The sequence below is a fragment of the Monopterus albus genome, unplaced genomic scaffold, assembly GCF_001952655.1.
Source record: "Monopterus albus unplaced genomic scaffold, M_albus_1.0 scaffold199.1, whole genome shotgun sequence".
In the NCBI taxonomy this organism is placed as follows: domain Eukaryota; kingdom Metazoa; phylum Chordata; class Actinopteri; order Synbranchiformes; family Synbranchidae; genus Monopterus; species Monopterus albus.
The window spans coordinates 243,679-256,031 of NW_018128079.1; the positions used below are offsets into that span (position 1 = coordinate 243,679).

Here is a 12,353-nt window from a genome sequence, read left to right on the forward strand (position 1 = left end):
CTATGGAAAAGGCCTTGTCTTTGTCTGCCTGTACGGAGATGAATGGTTCATGTCAACCAGATGATTAGTTTGCACTATTAAATTGTCAAAAAGGAAGGATTTTTCCCTAATAGTGCCTTTTCGTGAAGAATTATGGAATTCAGAGTTGTTTGCAACGGCTGGGGAACTTGCGGGCATTGCAGGGGCGAGGGCGAAGGTCAGGCAGAGTTCTCAGCGCTGCATACAGTTGTGGCACAGAAGTCAGAGAGGATGTAGGGACAAATGTGGATCTATTTCCTGTAGCATGGGAGGCTTAATCTCAACATTGCACTATATAATGCAAAATGCATAAAATTCACATGCAAATGCCCAAGAGGTGCTCCCAAAACATCACTGACTCAAAGCCAACCATATGAAACAGGTCAATAGCTTATTTTCCATGACACAAATCAAACTTAAGTGGTACCTAAAATAACTTTTATCTCATTGCTTTGCTTCACTGATGCAGAATTGCAAGTGCACAAAACATGGCCAGCAGCACCTCTTCCAACACTGATCTCTGTCCCTGCATGTCAAGGCTTCCCTGCATCATCAGAGACACCCCCTTCCATTCTGCTCAACCTCTATTCTAGTGCCACCGTTTTGTGTTAAATGTTAACAACTTGGCCCGATCCATTTAATCGCCGACAACAAATCTGTGTTGACTCTAACACTCGCCTCCTTTGTGCCCATTGTGCGCCTGCCCTCACTTGAAGATTTATGTATTTTTGATATTAAATTCCTTCTGTCATCAAGACTGCTCTCTTGTTGACTTTTCTTGACCTGTTGACCCTGTTCCCCAAACTTTCCCATATTTAACGCGGGACCCGCAGCCTGCCCTCCCCAACTTCTTCTGCTCTACCACAGCTGAATGTTCTGTGGTTCCTTTTGTTGGCATGTGCTGTTTGCACTGTTCTTGAACTTCAGTGCGCTGCCCTGTCCCCATCCTGTACTTTGAACCCTGCACAACAATCTTCTTGTGGAAATGGCTTTTTATTGTTCACCAGCCATATATGGAGTCATTAAACTATTGCAGACTCCTTAATTTGTGGCAGAGGAATGGGTTGATCATAATGTAGCCATGTGATGAATTATTATGAAGTGCCTTAATGTTCCCTGAGCTTTGGCTTACAATCGCCACTTGATTTCTGCGCTTCAGTCTCATTCTGCCAACTGCATTCACCCACCACTGATGCAGAATGACAGATTCCTACATACCTTGGCCATATATGACATCCATGTCATCTATACAAGCTTCCCTCTGGCTGCCCAGCTTGCTAATTAGTTAAACAAACGCTAATACTAATGATCCCACTGGCCTGGCAAGCATTGGGGTTTTTGTTTGCAGACTTTGCCCCAGCTTCTCCTGCTGGAAACTTGGCCCCGCTGACCTGAGCTGGATGTATTTCAACATTTTTCAATTATACACTGAACAATGTATTTGAATACAGTGCACCTGAAGATTTGAGTAAATCAACTCCAGAACCTGAGGCAGATGACCCAAAATGCTGTGGGCTCTCACTACAAACCTCCAGACAATTCAGGTGGTGAGTAAATTGTTCAGACCATTGTGAAATGTTGCATTAAATTCTTATTGCTGTGAAGAGCTTCTCAAAGTGAAATTTAACTTCAGTTAGTATTGCTTAAATGTGGAACCTTTTTACAAGAGTGCTTGACAGCTGCAGAGTAGCTTATGTTACTGTTAGACCAAATATGCATGGCCTGTTTTCATAAAATGAGGGTAAACAAAAATGGGACTTGTTAAACCAAAACTTTTTCCATTTCCCCCTTAGACAATCCTTAACCAGATGTCATTCTGTGGCCGGACCAGCAGCAGCATTCTTGTGGACATACATAAAGAAAGGCTAGTTTGTTTATAAATAAACCATTTATTATTGCAATCAAAGCTTTACAACTTTTTTTTTCTTCCTTTTGCAGGCTCTCCATCCCAGCTCATCCAGCTTCTGAAGTTTTGGGTAAGATGGGAAATTCCTACTGGTGGAGTCATCAACGTAGAGAACCACAGCTGTGAAGACCTCTCGTAGTGTGACTGGAAGAGTCCTCACATCTGTGGTTCTCTACCTTGACCCCACCAGCAGGGATTTCCCATCTTATTCCAAACCTTCACCAGAAAAACAAAATGAGGGTGCTCCATGTGGGAGATTGTTGTAATGGCCCTGTGTTCAACATTCATTCTTGTCAGGGCTTTTTTTTTTTTGTTGTTGTTTTCTTCAATAAAGCTATTACAACTTAAACTGCTTCAGGTCTTGGTTCTTCACAGTAACATTAGCACCATGAAAAAAGAGGGTTCTGTGTGGGAGAAAGTGTGTTTAATTTTACAGGCCCCAAACACTTAACATTCTTATTAAATACAAATCATCTCATTCGGGAAGTCTTCTTCCGCCAGAGCTGTGGAAAATAGTTCTTTACAGAAGAATATGTACATTTGAAGCTTTAAATGACTGAAAAGTTGCTACTATAAAATTCAATAATAGACCAATCAGGCATAACATATTTAAGAAGCTCACATAGTAGTCCAGTTCATCTAGGACCTCAATGAACATGGTATGTGATTGGTGTATGGTTAAAAATGACTGCATAACAGGATGTACAGTCAGGTTTCTTTGCAGCATCAAGGAACCTGTGACAGTTAAGACAAAAGCACAACAAGAAAGTTTCATTATCCTACAGTGACTGAAACTGTTACACTACAGTTCATTCTGACCCTGTGTACAAACGCTAATATGCACAGCTTTAAAGTCTTAAAACACCTTATATTAAACTAGGAAGTTTTAGTGGAAAAGATGGGAACAAAGAATGAAATGTTATATACAATTACACTGTGCTCCATGTTAGTTTTGAGAATTTCCATTACAATTCATATCAAAGTTACTCGAACACTTTTTAAATTAGTCAGGAACAACTGATAGGTTCAGGCTGACCTGAACCTATCAGTGCTAGTATAGCACTCTCACTTGAACCACCACATTTTTAGAATGTTTCTCACCTGATCAACTTGCAGTTGATGTCCATATGTAGGAGTGACAGGGGCCTGGAACGCTGTCGGTCTTCCTCACAACATGCCCGAGGCTATTTAAGCTCTGCAAGTCCCATATTCTTCTCCTTGGTTCTGTGGCCTATTGAAAGATACATGGGGGGAGTTAGTCCTATGTCCTAGTTATAACAATGACTCTGATCACAGAAAGACAGAAACCTGTACAAACTAACACATTTCATAAAAATCAAACATGCAGGAAAAGTCAACAGCTCTTACTAAATGCACATCTTTCACAAATAAGATTCATTAAAGGGCTATTGCATTCTTTATTCAGGTTTCTCACTATATGATGCACTTTGAGGCTAAACAGGAGTTTGAATGACAACTGTTTTCTCTAATCGATTCACATTTCTTGCACATCTAAGCCTCTCCTCCCATACTCCCCTGATCTTTCCTTAATGTTCCCAGCCTATACTTACTAGTCACATTAATGAAGTAACAGCATCGAACTGGAAAAAGCACTGTACATAAGTGTAATTGAGGCATCTGTACTTATTTCTAGTTTCTGCTTCTTCACATCTTACCATACCTTTTTACTCCACTAGATTTATTAGATATTTGAGTTTATAGTTTCTTTTCAGAATTAGATTAATAAAAAGGAAATACAGCAGAAGCCTAATCATAAGACTTCAGTCATCTCTGGTGACAAATTTACAAGCTACTCACTATAAATTCAAACTAAGTTAAATTTATCCCTACCTTTACCAGCTACAACATTAAAATGATGAACAATAATGAACCAGAAATTCTAATCAAATATACATCAATGTGAAATGTATTCCATTATGATTCTGCACAGTGACTACTTTTACTTTTGGTCATTTAGGTATATTTCGCTGCTAATGCCTTTGCACTATTATTTAAGCAACATGTTGAATGTAGCACTCTTACCTGTAACAGGACATCTCGGTAAAAAGACGCCGACCGGTTCAGACCTCACCTGGCCTTCATCAGGGCGGAAACATACAGGTGCAAACAATTTGTTAGGTTTCCGTGCTGATGAAGACTTGGTGAGGTCCAAACCGGCCTGCGTTTTTTACTGAGCTGCACGATTAATATCAAAGATAAAAGACCTTTACATTAATGGAGCATGTAAAACCAGAGTACGGGACGGCTAACGTTGCCCCTGAAATTTTTCTTGCCAGCTACGTTTGCTAACATCCTACATTAGCATTCGGCTAACGCTAGATAAAATATCCCACCTGGAATAGAAAACATACATTTGGACAACTGTGTTAACATCGAAGCACCTGCGCGCTGCCTACATACAGAACGCAATACAATAAAATGTTTCCTGTGATTTTCTAAGGCGACCCACCTGAGTAGAACAGCTCGTCCATCTTGAATCTCCACTGCAAACCAAACTTACAGATCAGCCACCGGAAACTAATTTGAAGAACCCAGCTACGACCTGACTGGACAATTTCACTCTGCTTTGTGATTGGACTGTCATTGTCCAATCAGATTCAGGTGTGATTCACACTAAACCTCTACTCCTAAATTGAGTTGTGCCTTGCATCAAACCAAGCACCCCCTTTTCCTTGCTAAGTTGCGTTAACCAATACCAGAAGCCAGTAAAAGATGTAGATGTGTGTCTATCCAGCTGCTGGATAGATCGGTGGTTAACACTACTGACTGTGATACAGTAGGTTGGGGTTCAATTCCCTGTCAGAGCGTGGCCAGCCATGAGTCTGTCAGCAAGGCCCTTAATGCTATCTGCTTAGTGAGGACATCATAAAAGCTACAGCTGGGGGACATTGAAGTCAACTGTTTTTTTTTTTGTTTTTTTTTATTAACGTTAGTAGTGAAAGAAACCTGTTGCCAGCTTGGTCTTTTCAACACTTCCCAAAGGACCCTAAGCTGGCCACATCCTGACAGGGAACTGAACCCCAACCTGTCATACCACAGTCAGCATTGTTAACCACTGAGCCATCCACCTGCTACACAGAAACCTCTTTGGAACTTTTACTGGCTTCTGGTATTGCACAAGATTCTAAATCACACTCACGATCTCTCATGCCTTGACAGAGTATCGAACCCCGAGCTGCCAGACCAAAGTCAGTAGTTAACCACCAACCTATCCAGCTACTAGATAAACACATATTGGTCATCTTCACAGAGTAGAAAACACCAGAGGTCTGTGCTGCTTTTGGATGTTGTAATGAAAGAAACTTTGATTTTCTGACAGTCTAGGAAGGCCTGAGATTGAAGATCATGACTAAGACTAAGATTGGTGTAATGCTGTGTACCACCACTAAAGGGCAGCCTTACTTAGAACACAGACAAAGGTACCTGTAATTACTGGTGTCATGGGGCGGATGAGAAGGATTCCCGGCTTTTCCAGTCAATGTGTGAGCGCTTGAGAGTGCGAATGGGTGAATGGAAAAACCAGTTGCTGCCATGGGAAGTAAAGACTGTGCTGTTTGCTTGCAGACTGTACTGTGCTCGTCTTCTGTTTCCAAAAATGCACAGACACAAAAAAAACATTAAAACCCCAGCCACTGTGTAGCCTCTCACATGTGACAGGAGCGGTTCTGTCATATGTGAGAGGCTACACAGTGGCTGACTGGTCTTTAGCTGTTGATCACCAGAAAGTGATCTGGAAAATGCTGTAACAACACATGGAAATTCAGACATTTGTTAAAAAACACTTTTTATTGTTGTCACAATGTGTCTAATGTATAATCCTTTACAGAAGAAAACATTTTGCTACAAGTTCGACATTTTTTTCTCTGGCTTTCTTTGTCACTATTTACATTTGATTTTGCTACATTTTGTATATTTTCAAACAGTATTATTTAAAAAAACAAGTGGCAACAGTATTGACCTTCTTCATACCTTTGACCAAACTTACACGCCCCTCCCACCTCCTGTCCCTTCACTCCACTTTTACTCTTTCTCACTTTCAAATCACGATAAAACAAGGTGTGAATTTTTGCATAGCATTAAAGGTACATTATGTTAAAACCGGAATGTGGATAATGTAGAATCAACCACAAAACAATTACGCTAAATATGGATGTCATTTGTTCAAATTTGTTGGACCGTCAATTTGCATTGTCCACATTCATGCACAAAATGGTACCTTTAAAGGGGCAACACAGTCTTTAGGGAAGAGGTTCCTATAAAATTCAGAACAGTTCTTCAGAAGGTGTAATTTACATGCACATCAGGCAGTGCCATTGCTGTACTGGGAAAGCTTATTCTCCAAGTCACAGATTCTCTTCTCTTGAGACAAAACTGTGGCCTTCAGATTCTGAATCTCCTCCAACAACCTCTCAAGCAACTGAGGCTGGACAGGAGGGGAGGGGAGAGAGAGGTGAAACAGGAAGAAGAGAAAAAGACAGAGGAAAAATAGGTCAAAGAGAGTGACTACAAAACACAAAAGAAGTGAGCTTTGGGGAAACAAAGTTGTGAGCAGGTACAAACAGACGAGAGAAATAGAAAAGGGTTAAAAAGAGACTGATGTTCTTAGGAGAAAGATTGCTTTCAGATTACAGGCCGCTAAGCTACAATATTTTTTTTTTCAGTGACAAAGTCTAAAACATCAACACAGAAAATGCAGCCTGAAATGTGAAAGCAGATTAGAATAGAGTAATGTCTACTCTAGTATACCAAGTAGTGGGTCACACTCAAGATACACAGCAGTGATAAAATGGAAGTGAACCATTTGCAGTCTCTAGGTTTTCTACCAATGTGGTCATAAAATGTGATCTTCGGCTAAGTCAAGTCTGGTGTGAACGGCTCTCTGAGCTCATTCCACAGCAGCCCTTTTGGGCCGAGGTCTAGGCTCTCACTGGGGCACTCCAAATGGCAGAGTGCCTTGTTTTGAAGCCATTCTGTCAGAGATTTAATTCAGTGTTTAGTCTCACTGTCCTGCCGCATCACCTAACTTCTACTGAGCTGCCATCATGGAGGGGAAAATAAATTCCCAAATTATCAAGGAATCCTACAGAATAATGTCAGGGTGGCTGTCCACCAGCTGAAGCTCATCCAGTTATTAAATCTTGCTTTTCATGTCATTTACTGTTCACTTACTTTTTATACCAGCACTTTGAATGTTTAATGGGTAGGTTCACTGAGAACATTAAAAAAATGTTTGTGGTATTAGCTTAAGCACATTATGTTTGCCTATACTTGTGAAGATATGGTTTACCTTTTCTTGCCACCTTACATTATGTGAGCACATAAACAACAGGAAAGCTGAAGAACTCACCGGCAGGCTGTTGGTTTCCAGCGTGGACATGCTGCGCCGGGTGGTGGCTCTGGAGTCCAGCACGTTCTTCTTTGCCACTTTGAGCTCTCGGCTCTTAGGTGGGACATAGCCCTGTCTCATGGATACCAGAATTGGATCCTCGTCGCGGCCCCCCAGCCACTCTTCAGGCTCCATGGCAGGCTCGGGCCCTGCTGTGTCTGGGTACAGGTCATCCTGGAAGAGGTCTGACTGTGCAAGAGAGAAATAGACGTGTGAACAGTGGTTGCTTTTGCAGGTTTAATCAAGATTCTCTTTTTGGTCAAAGTGCAGCTAATCTGAATTGTGATCTGGCACTATATAGAAAATAAAATTAAATAAAATTAACATGACCTTCAAGGGGGGTGGAGCGCCCCCCCATATAGTGGTAGGGGAAACACTGCAGTAAGATAAAATTGCACTGAAGTACAGTACTAGAGTGAATGTTGTGTTCCACAGATGTGAAAGTCAAAAGGGCTTAGGGTCAGATCAGTGGGACTTACTTTTCTGGGTACTGTCATTGTGATGGGCTCACACTTCTTGTCATGGAGCTTGTATAACCTGAGAGAGTGGGGGGAGCGAGAGAAGACACCCAGAGGTCATGCTTTTGATGCACAACATTTACTGATAATTCGTTAGTTGGACATTTGTGACTAAAACAAGAGCGAAACAGTGTTTGCCCTCAGGCCTGTAGTTAGGCAACAGACTACAAGTCTTGAATTATATGAAACTGTAAGACAGTCTCTCCAAAATGGAAAATCTTCATCTCAGTTAATTTGTCACTATACACTTAACATCATCCCATAAAGGCTCAGTAGTCTTTACAGACTTTATTTTATCGCATGCTTAGTGTATCACCTGGCAATCTCACACTTGCTGACGTCCACACCTCTCTTGGGCATGAAGCCCATCCCTCTCTGGGGCTCCTTACTGCTGTAGGTGCTGAGGTAGTGAACGTACGGCGGCTCATCTGTGATCTCAAAGTAACGAATACTGCTGTCACCCTACAAAAAGAAAACACGAGAAACGTAGGTGGCATGGTCATTATTAAGGCTGGAAATACAACGGAGCTGCACTCATTTCTGAACATATCATACATTTGCGTGTGACAGTCTCTGTACCTTTCCACAGAGGTAGACCATGTTTGCATCAGCATCATAATATGGTAACAAAACTCCATTACTTGTGTCCAACTCCAACAGTGAAATAGGCTCCTCGAAATTTGTCTGTGGAGAGTAAAAGCAATGAAGATAGTTTTGTTGTGTACATTTAAATAAGTGTCCACGTATTTCAGATATCTAGGAAGAGTAAGTGAAATGTTTGTTACCGGGTCCCAGAGTCCGAGCTCTCTCTGACTCATCCTGGTGAATCCTGTGGTGAAGATGTTTCCATCTCTGGTGAAGATGGCCCTCATTGGCCGGATCCCCTCATGTGGAGCCAGTCGTTCCTGTTGATGGGCAGAAGCACATATATTACTGGGTTTAAGAGCCCAGACAGTGGTGCTGTGGTGTGATGATACTGAATTGTACTATTTATGTATATTTTCTACTCACTCACCGCAACCACCTCCCTCTTGCGGGGGTCACAGACACGCAGGCGTCGGTCTTTGCAGGTGGTGCAAAACAAGCTGCCGTTTCGGTTCCAACTGATGCTGTAGATGAGGTCTGGGTGGTCATCCATGGAGGTGAGGGGCTCGCCAGTCCCCACGTTCCAGATGATTATCAAGTTATCACTGCCTGAGAGGGGATAGGGTTAGAAAAGCAGGATGGACACCTGAATGAAAATCTTGGGTGAACAAAGTTCTGGTGATGTCTGTGTTGTACTTAGTCACATATCACTGTTACATAATCTCCAGAAAAGGAGATCACAAGGATTTCAAGAGAACTAGGAGACATCAGAGCATGTGTAGTGGGTATATATGTGTTTATATGTCCTACCCGCAGTGAGTAGTATGTTGCGTGCGGTGGGGTGCCAGCTGACAATGCCAACACGTTTGGAGTGCCCCTCCAGGACCACGATGGGGTCAGAGATGGGGCGGATCAATATGTGATCTGGGATCTGCCACACCTGGAGAGGAGGGATGAAGGAATGAATTCGTAGCATAGCCAGTGCTCTGCATGGTAAGGAATGCAATTAGTTGTGCAAAAAGATACTAAAATACCTTGCTGGACCCATTTAATCCTGCTGGTCACAACTGCTACAGTAATTTTATTTTCTGTTTTTCAAACTGTGCTTGAGACTAAAAGGCAAATTATAAATATGATTACTTGTCCTGATTTTACACAGTACAACAAATTTCATGTGTGAAGTGTAAATGATCACATGAAGAGGTTTGTTTAACTTTTGCTTACACCTCAGGGGAGAGATTTCAATATCAAACCTCTGACAGAAGAAAGGATAACATGTTTAAAGACCAACATCACTACCATATGCTTGTGTTGTTAACAGTGAGATAACTCAGCTAAATGTGATAGTGTGATAGCTTCATAGAGAAGCTCATCCAACTAATGTCCACATCTGTGTGTGACTCCAGTCGACTGCTTGATATCCACCTAATGGAACAGAGAAGGCCTTTGCTGCTAAAACTGTGATCAGCACTAATTCATCACTGTACATGTATACCAAAACTACAATGACATGTTAGCACTTTAACTATCTAAACAGATTTGTATCCATCAATCTATTCATGGGGTAAACTAGTTTTCTAAGGCATGTCCCAACATTCACTGAGTGAGCCAGAAACATTGCACAATCCAGCTCCTAAAACATTTCAAAACGCTAAGTGCTTTTCTGTAAACTGTTGTTTCAAAGCTTCCCCAAATTGCAAGGAATATTTTTCTGGTGGAAAACATACTATTATTTTACTGCAGCAAAGGTCTGATTTTAAAATACCAGCTCTAAGAGATGCACAAATCACCCCAAAAACAGAGACCACGTGTTAGTTTCTGTTTAACTGTGCACTGCTCCTCTGGTTGTTTCATCTTCCATAGTCCCAGAAACAGCACTGAGGACCTGGTTACAGAGTTCTCAGTGGCAGCTAGGACAAAGACCACAGTTCTAACTGGTCACAGTACTTTCAAACAAAACTATATTTTAAAAGCGTGCTGACATGACAAGAACAGGTGCTCACTTCTGCACGGTGAAACCCTCTGGGATGGCGCAGCAACAACACAAACAACCAAAGTGACCCAGAAAAACACATTACAGATTATCACACTAAGTTTTTTGTTTGTTTGTTTTTTCCAGCAGTTTCTTTAAATGGGAACATTTCAGTTGCACCACACAGTAGGTGATTAGCTGATCTGCATATGTTAAAGAAGATACGCACAGCTCTGGCCCTGTTGCTCTGCACTCACACACACAAACACACTCTAATGAGCCTTTTTAGATGACACAGTGATCCGTCTCTGTGTGCTGAGGAGAATGACATCACAGTTATGGCCTTTCTACAGCCCTACAGCGGCAGCACTGCCAAAAGTGGACAGCTGCAACTGTCTGTCTATGTGCTGGAGATAAACAAAGCATACAAATGCCCCTTCACACACACAAAGTCAAACACAAAGCACTGAAGCAGCGTTCCAGCAGCTGCTGCCATAAGAGAAGCAGCAATTTCAGCATTCCATCACACAAAACTTCCTGCAATGTTGCTGTGAGCAATTGTGAGCAAATCTGCCATCAGTGACAACTGTGCTCGTGCACAGATACAGGTTGAGTTGGGCATGTTGTCATAACGCAACCAAAAACTGTTAGAACAGACACACGCTAACACACTCCATGTGTGTATACTAAGACACAAAACATGCACATTTTGTTTTTGAAAAGAAGTAACCAAATATTTTACATCTATTAAGCTGAAAATGTTTGAGATTTCCTGGTGTATACTGATTATAGTAAATGGAACATAAGATTATCATCATTACTACTATTATTATGCCCATCCCATTTATATAGCGTGTTCACAATACACCCCCCTGTTCTAAAAGGTTTGCATCAATTTTAAATACTCACTTCTGTTCTGTTGTTTTTCCCATCATATTAAAATTCAAACTTTGCTATGAGACCTGTCCAAATTACAATTGACAATTTTATTATGCTGACAAATTATTACTGCTTGACTTTTGCCACATACAGTGTGTAAACACTCAGGGACAGGTTGATTAGCAGCTGTGTTACAATAATTAGTTGGTTGCTGCAACCTCTCAAGGATAAAATATGACAATATGACCAATGAGACAGAAAGGAGGTGGAACAGGTGGGTGGCCAGTCAGGCAGGTAGACACAGTGTCGCCTCAACTGATTCAGCTCATTTATTGTTCCTTTAGCAGGCAGGCGGGTGTGACAAAATCAGGCTGCCTCGACCTCTATGACTGTTATCTGAGTCACCAAACTCCTCCACATGCATTTACTTTCTACACACACACATACACTGTGTCATTACCATTGTAGTACAGTCTTCTGAGCAGCTGGCCAGGATGTTGTCGTCATGAGGGCACCAGTCAATATCGAGGACAGGTCCAGCGTGGCCAATCACCAAAGGGTAGTTCTTATCCACACGACCTGTCTGCGACACACAGCAGCAACATAAACTAGTGAGCCACGACTGTATAAGTTCACTAATCTACCATCACCCTTTTTTAATAACACAACAGTAGTAAGCATTGATTTGGTGATTTACGGATCAAAAAAAATGTTAGGAAAGATAAGTTAAAACCTGGCATGTAAATAAGTCCTAAACTTAGATAGAAACTATGTGAGTTTTGAAATGGCAGCTGACACATTATCATCTCCCTAAGGTCTATTATCTATTATCTGTTCTAGCTTTAACTGTACCATATCTTTCTCAGTGGATAGCGTTTTCTTAGCTGTCAGAGTATTTAAGGGCTTCTTGTTCAACCTTGTGATGACATTGTTTTGTCCACTACTATTTGCAAGATTGAGTACAAACTTTCAGTCTCCACTTCTGATGAAATGCTCAGAAAAAAATTCCATTTTAAAACAGCTGCCAACTGGGGAAACTATCTGCTCAGGAAGATCATGTGATATGGC

General features: G+C 41.5%; 1 protein-coding gene and 1 long non-coding RNA gene across 4 annotated transcripts in view; both read right to left on the reverse strand.

The window, feature by feature from the left end:
• Positions 1–1,958: 1,958 nt before the first annotated feature.
• Positions 1,959–4,586, reverse strand: LOC109970489 (uncharacterized). The gene is made up of 3 exons (XR_002276421.1): positions 4,395–4,586; positions 3,026–3,155; positions 1,959–2,659 (listed from the first exon to the last, which is right to left on the reverse strand). It is a non-coding gene; the product is annotated as an uncharacterized LOC109970489 (long non-coding RNA).
• A 1,226-nt stretch (positions 4,587–5,812) lies between these two features.
• Positions 5,813–12,353, reverse strand: part of coro6 (coronin 6) — an 11,164-nt gene continuing 4,623 nt past the window's right edge. For 2 of the 3 annotated variants that reach the window (XM_020618018.1, XM_020618019.1), the window contains 8 exons: positions 11,746–11,868; positions 9,245–9,374; positions 8,865–9,043; positions 8,635–8,754; positions 8,429–8,533; positions 8,166–8,311; positions 7,811–7,868; positions 6,429–7,520 (listed from right to left, as the gene is read on the reverse strand). In XM_020618018.1, coding sequence (XP_020473674.1) covers positions 7,164–7,520; positions 7,811–7,868; positions 8,166–8,311; positions 8,429–8,533; positions 8,635–8,754; positions 8,865–9,043; positions 9,245–9,374; positions 11,746–11,868 — 1,218 coding nt within the window. In that variant the 3' untranslated portion in view covers positions 6,429–7,163. Of the gene's footprint in view, positions 6,369–6,428; positions 7,521–7,810; positions 7,869–8,165; positions 8,312–8,428; positions 8,534–8,634; positions 8,755–8,864; positions 9,044–9,244; positions 9,375–11,745; positions 11,869–12,353 lie in introns of those variants that run through there. The other variant, XM_020618020.1, reaches the window with a different exon arrangement.